Consider the following 18,668-nt stretch of genomic DNA (forward strand, 5'->3'; position numbering starts at 1 on the left):
CAGCGTTCTCTGCGCGACACGAAAATCTGCCACACGTGGCCACGAGGGGTCTTTTCTGAAAACATTAACTCACAGGAGGGAGGAAAGTAATATTGAACATTTCTTTCTATAGCCACCCCTCCCCAAGCCTGTTCCCCCCCTTCTCATTGAACTTCCTCCCTGCAAGTCTAGTCTGGGCCATTGGGTCGTTTTTTTTTCTGTTCAGTGTACATTTCGTCTCGCTTCACTGCGCTTTGTTTAAATGTCCCCAGTGGTACAGCCAGCGTGAGTACCGCTTTCTTTGTGTCGCGCGAGGCGATCACGCTCCCCACCTCCGCCGCCCTTACACAATAGGCACCCAAGCTGTTGACAGACGCTGCACGCGAACACCTCTACTCACACAGCACCCACACACACATACACACGCGTCCCCACTACGTCTAACGGTCTTTATTTCCATACCCCCACCCCACCCCCCATTAATTTTACCTGGATATTACAGGGGGATTACAGTGACTCTGTTTCTTCAAACAGGTTTTAAGGGAGAGTACCTCTAGGAGACCCAAATTTCAAGATTATTTATAATAACAATCTTGTTATTGGATTTACTTCAGACTTGTCGACCGGCGCTTTCAAGAAATAAACTGTGAGTTCACCTTTTTATTTTATTTTTCTTATACACACACGCACACACGCACATACAGGTGAATACAATACAGGTGGACACGAAATTCGCCACATGGTATTGAGTCTAATACACTAGCTTAAAATTGAGACTAAAACATTGCATGCCATTCAGAATTAAGCGTCTGCCCAGATATAGAGTTGTAAAGACGTGACAGGGACTCTACGTTCCTAAGTCCAAGCCAATGTTTTTAAAAATCTATATATGTTGTTAAATCAAATTTGTGTGTTAGTGTGTGACGTGTGGTATTTTCTTGTTTTGTTTTAGAGAGTTTATTATTATTTTTGTTGTTGTTGTTGTTGTTGTTGTTTTTTCCCTTACGATGTCCAAAACCTGGTCAGATGTAGTCCGATCTGTTTGTTTTTTTTAATTCATTCTATCCCACCATATTTTTTTAATAACCCGACAAATACAACCAAACATATCTGTAAGCATATCTATAAAGTTCCGTGTTTCGTTGTACCATAGGTCATAGGTCATTAAATCATTAAACTTTTTTTTTTCTTTTTTTACATTCGTTTTCAAAAGCGCTGTTAGTTTTTTTTATATCTCGACGTGACAGACAGACAGACAAAACAAAACTACATGTTATGTAATGACGACTTCTTCTTATAGGGGCCTCTAAAAATATTATCTAAGACATTTTGAAACAAACTTAATTCTTTTCGATATAATTTTTGTACAATTCATGTTAGCATGCAAACTTTTATTGGATTCACTAACATGCAAACTCTTATTGGGTTCACTACTATGCAAACTCTTATTGGGTTCACTAACATGCAAACTCTTATTAGGTTCACTAACGTGCAAACTCTTATTGGGTTCAATAACATGCGAACTCTTATTAGGTTCACTAACGTGCAAACTCTTATTAGGTTCACTAACGTGCAAACTCTTATTGGGTTCACTAACATGCAAACTCTTATTGGGTTCACTAACATGCAATCTCTTATTGAGTTAAAAAACGTGGGTGGACACTGAGTGGGTTGGTGCACACTGAGTGGGTAGTGGACACTGAGTGGGTTGGTGGAGACTGGTTGGGTTGGTGGACACTGAGTGGGTTGGTGGACACCGAGTTGGTTGGTGGACACTGAGTGGGTTGGTGGACCCTGAGTGGGTTGGTGGACACTGCATGGGTTGCTGGACACTGAGTGGGTTGGTGGACACTGAGTGGGTTGGTGGACACTGCATGGGTTGCTGGACACTGAGTGGGTTGGTGGACACTGAGTGGGTTGGTGGACCCTGAGTGGGTTGGTGGACACTGAATGGGTTGCTGGACACTGAGTGGGTTGGTGGACACTGCATGGGTTGCTGGACACTGAACGGGTTGGTGGACACGGATCTAAAAAACGAGCGTAGTGATTTTCTTGGAACATTGACTGTTTGGGGAAAAAAATACTAGCTAATCGGCCACACACGGAAAACTCTGATTTGATCGATTTAATTTCTCAAAATATAATGTTCTTAAAATGAAATTTGGTGTGGAGTCTGGAGTGCCCAGAGTTTTTAAACTAGGAATTGTAGTACCACAATGCAGATGAATAGGGCAAGTATAATAGGGCAAGTGACTAACTGTGCCCGAGAGTATGAAATTCGTGTAAGTGCAGGCACTCGTTGGAATTGCTGGAATCCGCAATTTTATACTTTTGTTCCTGTAGTAAATTTCTGTTCTTGATTATTTTAAACTTTGCAGTTCTACGAAAAACTAAGAAAATTATTTGTATTGCGTCTTTCAGTCTAAATGTCTTTTCAATCAATAAACTCAACTGACAGTTTCGCAGTCCTCTTTTTCTTTTAACCTCGAGGATTAGCAGAAGTAGCTTAGAAAGTAAACTCAAAATACAATTTAAAAAAAAACACAAAAAAAAACTGAGAATCGATTTTTTTTACAGATTTTGTAAACGCTTTTCTTGTACAGGAAAAGGGGGATGGGGTGTCTATGTGTGTGTGTGTGTGTGTGTGTGTTATATGAATAAAATGTGTAGATCTAATAGAAAGTGGATTAGTATGTGTGTGTTTGGATAAATCTGAGAGAGAGGTAAAAATTATTGCTCTTGCCAGCAGTAAGAAGAAAAAATTGATCATTTAGTAGAATGTATTTGTTGATTGATTCGAATGATTTCATTAAATATTTATTCTGTATAACATTCTTCATGAAACAGACATATTATAACACATTTTTAAAGCATAACAATACAGTATTTCATAATAAAACAATCAAGATACCAAGGGAAAACTTAGAAAACCACTAGACCTAGGTTTTTAAAAATTTCATAAATTATTTGTATATTTTTCAATGTAAAAAATATAGTTTCCATTAGTCTGCAGCCTTGAACTTTTGGCATGCGCACTGAACTATAAATATCTGTACTTCTACTGTTTATTTCTGTTTCCGTAATGGGCAGGGTAGGGGAAGGTATAGGAACACCAGGAACACCACACTGGGGCTATTTTCAAACATTTTTTCCTCTGTTGATTTGAAATGTTTATAATTGATTGGTTTGCTCTGTATTTGTCTGGACAATCGCCCAGGGACGGTCTATCAAAATGTATGCTTGACACCAACAGAATTGACGGACGCACACACATACACATTCAGCCCCCGCTAAGCTTAGTAGAGGTTTGTTCTTTTATCATAAAACTGGACGCTTAACACTGACATACACACTTTTCTAGATAGTGGGTAGAAAGATAATATTGATAAGATTTTTAAAATCTATATTCATGTAACGCTATTAGAAGATTAGATGACTTGGTGAAGTCGGATTGATTTCATTACTGTGAGGTTGCATTGTTTTCATTACTGTCAAACTGTATTGGTTTAATTATTGTCAGGTTGCATTGATTATATGGAAAACCCATTTCCCTATTATGTTGTTAATAAAGTGTATATTCAAATTTTCTGGCCGGAAGGCTGTTATTGAGAGAATGTGTGTGTGTGTTTCTATGGTGACGGTGGGAAGAGGTTAGCGATTGGTTGTGAATGGTGCAACATAGGTAGCATTGTCGTCATTTGGTCTTAGTTAGGGGGGAGACGACTCCAGAACGTGAGACTGAAAGTTGGTGTTATTGTAGTGAGTTCGTTTTTGTTAAAGAATAGTATTTCTAAAGTCTACTACATTTATGTTATAGGAACCTGATTTTTGTCTGTATTATAAAAAAAAGCTTTATTTAGTTCTGTTCACAAAAGGAAGTTATTCAAGTTTTTTTGGAAGTTTTATTAGTCAAGATATATTAAGCCTACAGCGGTTTAGTTGTTTGGTGCTACAAGTCAATTACTATATTGACGAATTTAACTTCAAATAAAAAAAAATATTAATGAAGTAGACGTTATAAAATGGCATTTTAAAGGAAATCTAACTCACCACTTAAACATGTCTTTTTATTCTGGTGTTCTGAAGTCGTCTGTCCTATCTAAGGTCGATGACGACATTGCCGTTTATCTTGCATCTAACAATCACCAGACGCCTTTACTTTAGAGCAGGGGTTCTCAACCTGTGGGTCGCGACCCCCTTGGGTGTCGATTGACCATTTGCCAGGGGTCGCCTAAGATCATCGAAAATATAGATTGGTATTGACTACTCTTCTATTGTTGTATGTGTGTGTGGGGGGGGGGGGGTCGAGGCAAAGTGTGGGATTGTAAAAAGGGGTCGCCGAGCTTAAAAGGTTGAGAACCGCTGCTTTAGAGTAAACAAACAATTACATTTCACGAAGGTAAACAACTTAAAACCAATGCTTCCAGACAATTCTCATGATGCTAGCAGTATGGCTAGAAATCAGAACAAGGCGGTTTGACCTACCAGGGAGATGATGGATTGGCACCTAGCGTCACCCAGGCCACCATCTACATTCAACACCTTCACGTGTTCTCTCAGGTCGTGCTGTTATGTTACTCTATGATCTTACCTCGTTAATAATTTCGTGGGGGAGGGTCAAAATGGATACAATAATGATGGCAATACAAAACTATCAACAAAATAGTTGATGTAGATATTTGATCGTTAGGTGTTATGAATTAATAACAAGGCCAGGCAGTCGTAAAATATTTCCTGACATTTATAGATGCTTTGAAATGTAAGACAGATATATAGTATATATAGATATAGTATAATATAGTATAGTATATGATAGGATAGATAGATAGATAGATAGATAGATAGATAGATAGATAGATAGATAGATAGATAGATAGATAGATATAGATAGATAGATAGACAGACAGACAGATAGATGGATAGATGGATGGATGGATGGATGGATGGACGGACGGACGGACGGACGGACGGACGGACGGACAGACAGACAGACAGACAGACAGACAGACTGACTGACTGACTGACAGACAGACAGACAGACAGACAGACAGACAGACAGACAGATAGATAGATAGATAGATAGATAGATAGATAGATAGATAGATAGATAGATAGATAGATAGATAGATAGGACTGGCTTGGTTTTAGTAGATTGTTGATCCCAGAAACCAGAAAAGAAAGATGATACGTGTTTAAAGTATAGCAATCTACCAGTCTCAGGATAAAGCGTCATCTAAAACGCTAAAGGGTTTAATAGTCTAGTGAGAGTCTAGTCAGTGTATCTGAAAGTGCTAGACTTGCTTCCGCAATGCCGTAGTCTCGAGTAACCCAACCCTTCTGAAACGAATACACTTCTGTTTATGACGTTTAAGCTTAGTTCTGATCAATCTCAACAAACTGATACAATCGTTCATTCTATTCCAGAAACAATCAACCATATTATCACATCAATCATTTTCTGGGTAGGTGAGAGTTCTTTCTTTTTTTTTTCGGAAAAAGTGCGAGGCGCTTTCTTACGAAACAAATTTCAAAAATTCAGTGTTTGAAAAGTATTTGGTCAGGAGTGGGACTACCAGGAACTCAACGTGTCTGCCAGGGCGCTAGGAAGCATTACATGTATGACTCCAGCGACAAGCCAAAACTTGAGAAGTTATTGACAAAATGTGTGTTCTGGGAGTGGGTGGAAACAATCTATTTTTGGTTTTCATTTGGATAGCTATAAAACAATGTTTGATTATTGGTCAAGTTAAAACAACAATATCCTACAATAGTTAATATCCTACTATAGTCAATATCCTACTATAGTCAATATCCTACTATAGTCAATATACTACTATAGTCAATATATTACGATGTTAAAAACAATTATATGATATAATCAAACGTTGTCGTTTGTTCTTCTAAGTCAGGGGTGGGCAACTGGTTTGTAAGGAGGGCCGCACAAAATCTGTTTTTGATATTAAGTATTATATATATTATAGTATACATATATATACTAGCCAGATATGACCCGTGGCCTGCGGGCTTTAGTTTTGGCTATTACTGATTTGCTGGTTTGAATTTAAATCTATGTTAAACATGGAGAATGTTCCCTTCACATTTATATATATATATATATAAATTTACATACCGGTATATATATATATATATAATTTTCCCACCCCAGTATTCTTTTTTTATACAGTTTTTCGTGAGAAACATCTCCAATTAATTAAGATCGATTAAAAAAATATTTCAAAAAGACTTTCAATATGTCCTCTCCAACGTTTAAAAATTCACCCTTCTTCTTAGGTCGGAGCGGTCCAGTTTAAAAGTTCAGCCTCCTTTTTAGGTCGGAGCGGTCCAGTTTAAAAGTTCAGCCTCCTTCTTAGGTCGGAGAGGTCCAGTTTCATCCAAGTGACGTACCTTCATTCTGTTCATGTCTTTGTTTTACGTAAACTAAAAAGGCCCGCTAGAAGACGTGTTGCTGAACATGAAGCTGAACTCGAGAAGATCAAGCCGACTTTGTCTCCCACCTTCTTTATTGAACTTTATTTGACCTGCGCTTTTTCTATTTACAAGAGCCAATACGCTGTGAACGCCAGGAGAATGAATTTCTGAAGCTTGGAAAGCAGAAAAAAAGGATTGGAGTGGGGCTCCCAGCGGCTCCCCAGACCCACTATTTGCCTAAGCGTAAAAAAAAAAGGGCGGGGTGGGTGCAAGTGAGTTTGTTTCGTCTAGATGGCGTCAAAAGTAAATGTTTGAGAAGCGTTGATCTAGTACGCTTCACTCTAGGGGGGTGAGATTAAGTTTCACCATTCCACTTCCATACCACGCCCCAAATGTTTTACTAATAGACGGCGAACTAGCAAGGCTTTTCACGAATTTTTGGGTGTAACAATGTCGGGGCAATATCCGAGACATCAACTTCGAACATCTGCTTGAGACATCTGCTTGAGACATCAACTAGAGACATCAACTTAAGACATCTGCTTGAGACATCTGCTTGAGACATCTGCTTGAGACATCTGCTTGAGACATCTGCTTGAGACATCAACTTGAGACATCTGCTTGAGACATCAACTAGAGACATCAACTAGAGACATCTGCTTGAGACATCTGCTTGAGACATCTGCTTGAGACATCAACTTGAGACATCAACTTGAGACATCAACTTGAGACATCAACTTGATACATCTGCTTGAGACATCTGCTTGAGACATCTGCTTGAGACTTCAACTTGAAACATCTGCTTGAGACATCAACTTGAGACATCAACTTGAGACATCTGCTTGAGACATCAACTTGAGACATCTGCTTGAGACATCAACTTGAGACATCAACTTGAGACATCTGCTTGAGACATCTGCTTGAGACATCTGCTTGAGACATCTGCTTGAGACATCTGCTTGAGACATCTGCTTGAGACTTCAACTTGAAACATCTGCTTGAGACATCAACTTGAGACATCTGCTTGAGACATCTGCTTGAGACATCTGCTTGAGACATCTGCTTGAGACATCAACTTGAGACATCTGCTTGAGACATCAACTAGAGACATCAACTAGAGACATCTGCTTGAGACATCTGCTTGAGACATCTGCTTGAGACATCAACTTGAAACATCAACTTGAGACATCTGCTTGATACATCTGCTTGAGACATCTGCTTGAGACATCTGCTTGAGACTTCAACTTGAAACATCTGCTTGAGACATCAACTTGAGACATCAACTTGAGACATCTGCTTGAGACATCAACTTGAGACATCTGCTTGAGACATCAACTTGAGACATCTGCTTGAGACATCAACTTGAGACATCAACTTGAGACATCTGCTTGAGACATCTGCTTGAGACATCTGCTTGAGACATCTGCTTGAGACATCTGCTTGAGACTTCAACTTGAAACATCTGCTTGAGACATCTGCTTGAGACATCTGCTTGAGACATCTGCTTGAGACATCTGCTTGAGACATCTGCTTGAGACATCAACTTGAGACATCTGCTTGAGAAATCAACTTGAGACATCTGCTTGAGACTTCAACTTGAGGCATCAACGTGAGACATGAACTAGGTACATCTGCTTGAGACATCAACTTGAGACATCTGCTTTGAGACATCAACTAAAAACATTTGATGGAGACATCAGCTTAAGACATCAACTAGAGACATCAACTTGAATCATCTGCATAAGACATCTTCTTGAAACATCAACTTGAGCTATTTGCTTGAGACATCAACTTTAAACCTCAAATCTAGACATCTTCTTGAGACATCAACTTGAGATATCTGCTTGAGACATCAACTTGAGACATTTGCTTGAGACTTCAACTTGAGGCATCAACGTGAGGCATGAACTAGATACATCTGCTTGAGACATCAACTTGAGACATCTGCTTGAGTAATCTGCTTGAGACATTGAGATAGTTAGACACGGGTAGAAGAAACCGAAAGAATGAGCAGAATCTTGGCAGACGACGAGAGTAAAAGAAGAACATTAGTACGAGACATTCCGCTGGAGAGACCCACACACCAGTAAAGTACGCAGCACCAACCAAGAACCAACAACACTAGTAACTAACTAGTAACTAACTAGTAACTAACCTGATGTAATAGTTAAATAGATTTTAAATAGAAGAGACTCACAAAACTATATGTTTGCGCAAATCTATGTCATAAAGATTATTTACATTTGACTTCCATGGAAATAGTAAAATTTAGCGCGTTTCGTCAATCCTAGGTCTAAATTTGTTAAGTCTACCGACCTTCATCATCTACTAATTTTGGATTGTACATTTAAAAAGATTTTTCTAGATAACTAGATTCTGGATCTAAAAATGGAACATTATAGCTTAGATTTATATCATGCATATCTAAGATATCATTTATTAATATAGATTAGGTTTCAAAGAACAGACTTCTCTTCGTATAATTAGGCCTACTTAACAAACCAACACCCTGTTTCAGGACACAGTTGTGTAATATTATGAGATCAGCGCGTCCAGTGACGTACTATGTCACTTAGATATGTGTTTATACCACTTATATTACCTCCCCTTTTATTCTGCATTAACAGATCTTTCTAGTTTATGTATTTTTTAAAAACCAAAACTAGACTAAAAAATAAAATAAACTTTCTCATTATGCTGTAGAATATACCCCACTTGCATTCCGCATCTCTCGTCTGACCACTTCCTGACGTCAACATTAGGAAGCAGTTCATGACCCTAACGTGTAAACATTGCCAACCAGCCGCCCCCAACCCATCACCCCCACCCCTCCCCACCTGGTGTGTTTCAATATCATTCATTGTTTGAGTTATAAAATGTTTTTATTTGAAAATATTTACACAGCTTAGGATTATAAAAAAAAAAACACAGCAAAGCAAATCTCGTGTAACAGGATATGTTATTCCTGAATCTGCCGTCTGCTTCTATCACAGATTATCAATGTCTGGCACCGTGTGCAACAGAAGAGGTCTTTGAGAAAATGGAAAGTAAATTGGGGGGGGGGGGGGGGGACAAGTGGTATGGAGGCAGTGCTAGAAAATGGACTTTCTTTTTTTTTTTTTGGGGGTGAGGTCCAGAGAGAAAAGTTAAACCGCTTACTGAGTAACATCTGGACATGCTGGGACACCCGTGGTGGGGAGAGGATTGAACTCAGACACGTAGGAATCACTTGGAATGTGAGGCAGAGGCAACATGAGCCAATAGTGTAAGGGTTGTTAGCATGGACAGAGCCAAGGAGACAAAATAAAACAATGAGTGTGGGTGAAAATGAGAGAGAGAGAGGGGGGGGGAGGCAGAGAGATAGAGAGAAGGAGAGGGAGCAAGTGAATTAAGGCGGTAGAGAGAGAGAGGGGGAACGTGAGTGAGAGATGAAGGACAGGGTAGTGGGATAGAGAGAGAGAGAGAAGGAGAGGGTAGTGGGATAGAGAGAGAGAGAAGGAGAGGGTAGTGGGATAGAGAGAGAGAGAGAAGGAGAGGGTAGTGGGATAGAGAGAGAGAGAAGGAGAGGGTAGTGGGATAGAGAGAGAGAGAGAAGGAGAGGGTAGTGGGATAGAGAGAGAGAGAAGGAGAGGGTAGTGGGATAGAGAGAGAGAGAGAAGGAGAGGGTAGTGGGATAGAGAGAGAGAGAGAGAAGGAGAGGGTAGTGGGATAGAGAGAGAGAGAGAAGGAGAGGGTAGTGGGATAGAGAGAGAGAGAGAGAAGGAGAGGGTAGTGGGATAGAGAGAGAAGGAGAGGGTAGTGGGATAGAGAGAGAGAGAGAAGGAGAGGGTAGTGGGATAGAGAGAGAGAGAGAAGGAGAGGGTAGTGGGATAGAGAGAGAGAGAGAAGGAGAGGGTAGTGGGATAGAGAGAGAGAGAGATGTAAAGAAACACTAAAGCAAGGAGGTTGATTGAAAGAATAAAAAAAGAAAAATAACCAGACAACCGGAAGACTTTTTAAGAAATTTCGAAAGAAGAAAGAGAGCGAGAGACAGAAAGAGAGAGAGAGAGAGAGAGAGGGACTGACAGACTGGTTAAAAAAGAGAAACAGATATGCATAATGAGAAAGAGATAAACAGGTTGGCATGCAGGCGGATAGATAGATAGATAGATAGATAGATAGATAGATAAACAGACAGACAGACAGACTGATAGATAGACAGACAGACAGACAGATAGATAGATAGATAGATAGATAGATAGATAGATAGATAGATAGATAGATACAGACAGACAGACAGACTGATAGATAGACAGACAGACAGACAGACAGATAGATAGATAGATAGATAGATAGATAGACAGACAGACAGACAGACAGACAGATAGACAGATAGATAGATAGATAGATAGATAGATAGATAGATAGATAGATAGACAGATAGATAGATAGATAGATAGATAGATAGATAGATAGATAGATAGATAGATAGATAGACAGACAGACAGACAGACAGACAGACAGATAGATAGATAGATAGATAGATAGATAGATAGATAGATAGATAGATAGATAGATAGATAAACACACAGACAGACAGACAGACAGACAGACTGATAGATAGATAGATAGATAGACAGACAGACAGACAGATAGATAGATAGATAGATAGATAGATAGATAGATAGATAGATAGATAGATAGATAGATAGACAGACAGACAGACAGACAGACAGATAGATAGATAGATAGATAGATAGATAGATAGATAGATAGATAGATAGATAGATAGATAGATAGATAGATAAACACACAGACAGACAGACAGACAGACAGACTGATAGATAGATAGACAGACAGACAGACAGACAGATAGATAGATAGATAGATAGATAGATAGATAGATAGATAGATAGATAGACAGACAGACAGACAGACAGACAGATAGATAGATAGATAGATAGATAGATAGATAGATAGATAGATAGATAGATAGATAGATAGATAGATAGATAGATAGCATCTATCTAACAGAAAAGGGGGGGGGAGAGAAAAAGAAAATCTTTTAAAATCTCTCTCGGCTTTCTTTTTTGGGTCAACTAATGTATGAGTAGTAGCTGTCCACAGAGCAGGTAGCCAAGGCTAACCAGGATGGTATGTCAACCAGCACTACGACCCGTTCTTTACTTAATTCGGCTTTCATCTGCTTGGAGATGATTACATTCAATGACCTCAGCCCAGACCTCCAATCATGAAGCCCTCAGAGCCTTCACTAGGACTTGAACCTGCGACATTCATCCTGGCACCCGAGCACTCTACTATTCGAGGGAATGTTTTGTGTTTCTTATCTTATAAATCACTTCACGTCTATAAATATATATTCATATACTTCATCTTTATATTATTCCGAAGGAACACTGTGAACAGAATAAAAAAAAAAAAGTTCTGGAATGTGGCACATGTCGTATGTTGCAGAAGTGAAATGTTGTGCCAAGAGTTTTGACTTATCTCCCCATGTTTCAATATGTCTGCCGCATGTTGACGGGCAGACGTCACTGAGAAGCGTCACTTGGAGACAGATGTTGATTTGAAAGACAATGTGAAAATAACAAACAGTTTGGTAGAGATGATTGCATATTCAAGAAAAGGACAAAATAACAAACAAAAAAATACTATGCCAGATGAGGATGACTAAATAAACAGTAATTGTAGGCCTACTAGCAAATTGTAGGCTAATGTACAGTCTCATCTATGGAAGAGGAAGATTATAAATCCTGATATAGACTAGATCGATATAGTGAAATTAAATTTGAAATAATGGAGAAAGCTACCTGATAGCTGAGTTTAAAAGAGTTTATATTATATATGTGTATATATATATATAGTTCAAAAAACAAAAATAGCTGAGACGGATGTTGGGAGTCAGTTACACAGATCGGGTCTCAAACAAGGAAATCCTTTGCCGAACTGGGAGTCGAACCCTTAGTGAGGCTGTGACAGAGCGTCGCATGAGGTTTGCGTGACATGTTCTACGTCAAAATGAATTACGCACACCAAGAGTTGCGATAACATGGAAGCCAATAAGAGGAAAGCGCAAACAGGGTCGTCCTCGTATAACTTGGCGACATACCTTCATGGAGGACCTCAGAGCAGTTGACACCAGGTGGGAGGAGGCCTCAGACATTGCCAATGACAAATCTTTATGGAGACAGCTTGCCGCCCAATGCGCCGAACTGCGCGGGAGGACCTAACAGCTAACAAACAGCTAACAGCATATACAGTGCTTTTTTTTTTAAACAAATAGGTGCCGGTACTCAGTGATGTATTGCCTAACTTTTAACTACTAATAAATTAATAATGAAGGTTACAATACAAGAAAAATAATATTTTTTCCCCACATTGAAAAAAGGTGCCTGTACATCAATACATCACTGAGTACCGGCATCTATGTGTTTACAAAACAAGCACTGTATATATAGGACAGAAAGAATGAAAAAATTGAGCGATAAATAGACACATAAATGAAGAGAACGTGAGAAAGAGTGAGATAGAGAGAAAGAGAATAAAATAGAAGAAAGAGAGAAAGGAGGAAAAAATAGAGGAACAGTAGGAGAGAAATATAGCAAGAGAAAAAGATGGGAGAAAAATGATAAAGTGACAAAAGGAAAGAGAGACGGGACAAAAGGAAGGTCAGAGAAAGAGAGAGAGAGAGAGAGAGAGAGAGAGAAAGAGGGGGAAGTAAGAGAGAGAGAGGGAGAAATAGAGAGGTTAAGTGTCAGAGATAATAAAGTAAAATATTTATTAAAAAAAACACAGGGGTAAACCAAATATTGTGTAACCAAAATGACACTATTTCGACCAAAGGCTTGGAACTCACTCCCCATTGATCCCAGACAGACAACATGCTACACCACTTTTAAGAAGAACATTAACACCTATCTGTTTAAAACTTTTTTTAGATTAACTGTCATTCCAACTGTCGTGCTTGTGTTCGTAATGTTATTACAGCGCCTTGAGCCTACATTTTGTTTGTTAACAGTGCTTTATAAATAAAATTATTATTATTAAGAAGGATTGAACCCCTCCCCCAACGAATGCTGTCTCAGTTTGTTACATACAAACCAATTTCTAAAAACGTTTTGGTACCGTATGTGTACCGATTACTAAGTCATAAAGACTTCCCTTGCTCGCGGTGCTGAAAGGATCGAAAGACAACAACAGCCAGGCATCCCGGACGCTCTCCAACATTTCTTGGCCCTCACGAAACCAAAGGGAGAAAACTGTTTATTTTGCATGCCAAACAAAGGGAACTAATTATAGAGCAGTGCATTGGTTTTCTTTTCAAATTAACTCCCCAGCATCAAGATGGAAGACGTTGAGGGGGGGAAAAGGGGGAGGGGAATTTGTGTGTGTCTGCTCTGCTTACTTCCGGTTTCCGTGTCAGGGGATAGTACAAGGTCTGTTCACATCATTGCATGATGTCATGAGAAGGACTTTAAAAGTGGCGCCATTATAATCCATCAAGTCGCAATGTCTGGAAGGGGAACTTTTTTTACTTACTTTAGTCGTCAAGAAATAATTGAAGAGATGACTGGATGAAGGACGGCTGCCTTGGTCGTGTGGTTTGCGCCCTGGACTGTCGTTCAGATTTATCAAGGGTCCCGGGTTCAAACCCTGCCCGCTCCCATCCCCCGTCGTCCTGCGGGAGGTTTAGACTAGGAAGTAATTATCTTCAACTCTGAAGGAACATCCGAAACATGTAAAACATTTTACAAACATTTTACAATGTTTTCTTCTTTTTCTCTGCCTATCCAAACAGATTGTATAATGATGTCGTAAATGGACGAAAGAGGATTATCCTATAGACATACAGAGAATTATAGAGGATATATCGTTTGGCCTAAGGATAGTCAACGTCCAACGACATTTCCTAATAGAAGACGAATATGTTGAACAAAGTGTAAATGACAGGTTGAATGTCAATGAACGTTGAATATTAGAGACTGATTGAATGGTGTAATACTGGGTTCTTACTTCCTAAAGTACTCTAGACACGTGACGAGACAAACACTATACGACTGACTCAAGTCCGTTCAGCAGACAACATGAAGTTTATTTACAACATAATAATAATATACTGCACTCCTTGTTAGTGCTACAAGTCAAGAAATAATAATCCTATCCGCATAACAGCGGTATCAAAAGTATCAATCACGTCCGCATCTCAGCGGGTAACAATAAGAACAATTACTACTAGTGACACTGGAGCTTCAACTATAGATATCCATTGAAATACGAATAATACCTTAATATCCAATAAGCACATAATGAAATCAACTCTCAAATATTATTGAGCAACAATCATTAGTCCATCGACTTTCATGCTATATACATATATACACCAGTCCAGGAAGAAACGTCCAACCTTCCTGTACCGGGAGCAAGACCTTACTGACTTGACTGAACTCCAAGTCAACTCTATTCACTCTACTTCCTGTTTTCTACATCAGGAATTCCACGTGTCTTTTAAACTATTAACATGACGTGAACTTTAGATCATGCAATGTCCACTAAGACTGTGACACAAAGTCAGCCATAACATGATAACAGAAAAGCAAAAAAAAAAAAAAAAGGCCATTCACGTCTAACAGCTTCTTAGAAGACTTTAAATCTGTGGAAAGAGGCTGTGAATGTCACCTCCAGGTTTAGCATGGCGTTAAATCTGTGGAAAGAGGCTGTGAAAGACGCCTCCAGGTCTAACATGGCGTCGCATCTTCTTGGAAGACCTGAAATTTTCTGGAAAAAGGCTGTGAAAGACGCCTCCAGGTCTATCATGGCGTTACAGCTTCCTAGAAGACCTGGAATGTGTTGAAAGAGGCTGCGAAAATCGTCTCCAGGACTAACATGGCGTGGCAGCTTCTTAGAAGACCTTAAATCTGTGGAAAGACACTGTGAGTCGTCTATGACTGATCTCTGTGGAGAGAGCTTGCCGCCCTATGCTCCCAGGGCGTGGCAGGCTGTAAGTAAATACGGAAGATAAAAGTACATTTATGAGCTCTTTTGTTGGTTAGTAGCAGACTTAGGTGCAGAGACAGACCCACGTCAGGAACGCCCAAGCGTTGTTCCACCATAAAGATCTTCATTTATTGTAGGATGCCATGTAGGTCTGCAAGCAGTTTCGTTAATCACATTAATTTCTAAATGTTGAATAAACAGTTGAAATAAATTACAATATTTATGTGTGCAGACACTGACCTATATATCTACACATTTTCGTTTCATTTTAATTTACCAAGCAGACGTGATTCATCGGAAGGAGGTAGCCGTACGAAACATATTTTCTAATAACTGCAACAGGTTTCAGTCCGAAAGCTGTGGTATTTAGGTCAAACCTACCCCTCTCCCATTCTTCAGTTGTCGAAGTCTCGTTTGGAAACATAGTTCCCGCCAATTTTTCTTATTTATAAATAGCCGGGTGCAAGGGGGAGAGAACGAGAATGACACTCTGATTGTATTTTGGATTGCTTCCCCCCCTTTTTTTTTTCCCTACCGATTTACCCCACCCCGCACATTTTTTTTTCTTTTCCCATATTTGTTAAAGCCTCCAGGCGATGCCGCTGAGGAAGAAGGTAGATCTGTTTAGTGATGGACCCACGCCAGAGTTACGTAACACAGACCTAGTGCAAGACGAAACAGAAGCGCTACACACGTGCAGAGAAGACAGGAGGAGGAGGGAGGGGAGTGGCCAGGGGGCTTGCCATAATGTGGCAGGGAGAGCTCACAAATAGCTTTTGTTATTTTGGTTGTACCTGTAGCCTGGTACATGGTAGGGGAGGGGGGTGTGGAGTAGATGAAGTATATTGAGGGTATATTAAAAGGTTAAAAACTAACCCCAATCTTACACCCCGTAGAACTGGATATTTTAAAATGACTATTTTCGGGGCAACATTGACTTCTGCTACACCTCTGGTTCAGTGAAATAGATATATATATATATTTTTTTTTCCATTTTAGTGAGTGGTGCGCTTAAAAAAATAAAACTCGATATAAATTGGTTGCAAAATAGCCTAACCAATTAAAGAACATAATTTAAATTATTGATAACAATTGATTTAATAGGTCTACAGGCTGATCACTAAGCTAAGGCGTAATGTAGGCTAAAGCGCCTTAGGGTTATACAGATAAATATATCGGTACATTAAGGGCGCGGTGGCTGAGCGGCATAGCGCTTGGCTTCCGAACCGGGGTTCCAGTCCTGGTGAAGACTGTGATTTTTTTTATTTCGGGATCTGAGTCCACCCAGCCCCAGTGGGTACACGACAAAGTAAAGGCGGTTGGTCGTTGTGCTGGCTACATAACACCCTCGTTAACCGTAGGCTACATAAACAGAGGACAGGTCTGAAAGGGGAACTTTACCTTTAACATTAATTTAAAGTGTGTAGGCAGGGATAAAGCTCAATACCAAAAAGAATATACTTCTTTATTTAAAAAAATGCGTCAATAAAAAGTGTCTTGCAGTGAAAAAAACTCGAAAATAGTGGTTAGCTTTTCATGGTCTTTACTGTCTATTTAGAAAAACTTCTAAGAATAAAAAAGGGACACTACTTGTTTAAACTTTTAAGCAGACAATTAGAGTACGAGAGAGAGAGAGAGAGAGATCGTCTGCCAACTTATAAAGATCTAATAAAGAAGCTTTGCGTTAATTAATCTTAGTGATAACATTGACAGATAGCAATTCGGTGATTGCGAATATCCAATGTTAATCATTCATTGTGGACATTGTAGAAAAGTTAAGTTCCACTTTCAGAACTTGCAATCTGTAGGGCAAATAATGTCAAGGTCATCTGTTCCTATGACCGAAGGCCAACGAGGGTGTAATATGGCCATTACAAAGACCTACCACCTTTACTTTTGACCTACCACCTTTACCTTTTCCTAACTAATGTAAGGCAGCAGGTACCCATTAGAGCTGGATGGACTCCTAGTCGCACTAAAGATCCCGAAATTTAAAAATCTTCACCAGGATTCGAACCCATGAACCCTCGGTTCAGAGGCCAAGCACCTTATCACTCAGCCTCCAATGTACATTGTTCAAGCTCAAGCTGAAGATTATTGTGAATAAAATCCATCTCAAACAACAGACAGGATCAAACACATTTATTTTTTAAAACAAAAGCGTATCTAAGGGGAAGAACTCTGCACTTACAGGTATAACACTCAAGAATGTAGAGGTTATTTCCTTTTTTAGATCTCAAACAAAATAATAAATTACCAATAATTAATTAACTAATTGGTATTTTTTTTTTATTGATTCATACAAATCATAGTTTAATGTTTCAACTAGATTCGAGAAATGTGAAAAAAATAATGCGTACAATTATTTAAGGGAGTCAAAACCCGAAATATTTAACTAAATCTGTGAATAAATAAAGGATTAATTTCCCTGGTAGGTTGTTCAAATGTCGAAGTAAGCAGTAATTAATTGACTTATTGGTTAATTAAAAAAAATTGTTTAATGTATTGTCTACGCCAGTGAACAAATTGAGCAAAGTTTCAACTTAATCCGAGATTGGATACGGGAGAAATAACGTGTACAAACTTTTTAACTGACAGAGTGAATTGATATAAGCTTTGTTAAAATGTTCAGTGCTGTACAGTTGCATGCTGACTCATTTGAGGAAATTCTAATTTCACTCTGACATAAAAACTAATCTGATCACTCATCTGTTATCTGTGCTCACCCCCCGTTACTCTAGTTTGCATTCAGGCCTCAGTAGATCTACATTCGACATCGCTCAAGGCCTAAGTGTGGTGTAGCATCAACATTCCCTCCGTCGCCTAAAAGACAAATGAAGCTTTTTTTTTTCTTGGCGGAGTATTTTTCTGGGCGGAGGTGGGTGATGAGGAAGTTTAAATTTAGTCAGCGGGGAAGGTGCAAGTCTTCCTTATTTTAGTCCATATTTCTAGCTTTTCAAAAATATACGCTAGGAGCGCTTCGACATTTGGACATTGCAAAGAAAAAGCCCAAAACCCTCTTGTGATACGCCCCTGTCCAGTGGCGTAGCTAGGCTGGGGGGAGGAAGGTGGGAATTTGAAAATCCTCCAGGCTCCCCACTAGTGGGAGGGGGGGCACTTGAGTTTTATTGACATTAAATATTAAATATTACGCAAAATGCAGGGGCCCCCAAAGAGGTTAAGCCCCCACCCCCCCCACCCCGGGGCCCCAAAATGATGGGAAATTCCTAGCTACGCCCCTGCCCCTGTCAATGAGGCTCCCATCT

At 39.4% G+C, this 18,668-nt stretch overlaps 2 protein-coding genes across 2 annotated transcripts in view; one reads left to right on the forward strand and one right to left on the reverse strand.

Annotated features, from left to right (window-relative positions):
* Positions 1-539: 539 nt before the first annotated feature.
* LOC106079641 (hemicentin-2-like) overlaps positions 540-18,668 on the forward strand; it is a 142,230-nt gene continuing 124,101 nt past the window's right edge. Inside the window, exon 1 of the mRNA XM_056043534.1 lies at positions 540-625. The gene's annotated coding sequence lies outside the window, so the exon portion shown is untranslated. The remainder of the gene's footprint in view (positions 626-18,668) is intronic.
* On the reverse strand, positions 1,622-1,969 carry LOC129928575 (uncharacterized). The gene has a single exon (XM_056043233.1). The coding sequence runs from the start codon at positions 1,967-1,969 to the stop codon at positions 1,622-1,624; it is 348 nt and encodes a 115-aa protein (XP_055899208.1).

Source organism: Biomphalaria glabrata, chromosome 10 (assembly GCF_947242115.1).
Source record: "Biomphalaria glabrata chromosome 10, xgBioGlab47.1, whole genome shotgun sequence".
Taxonomy (NCBI): Eukaryota; Metazoa; Mollusca; class Gastropoda; family Planorbidae; genus Biomphalaria; species Biomphalaria glabrata.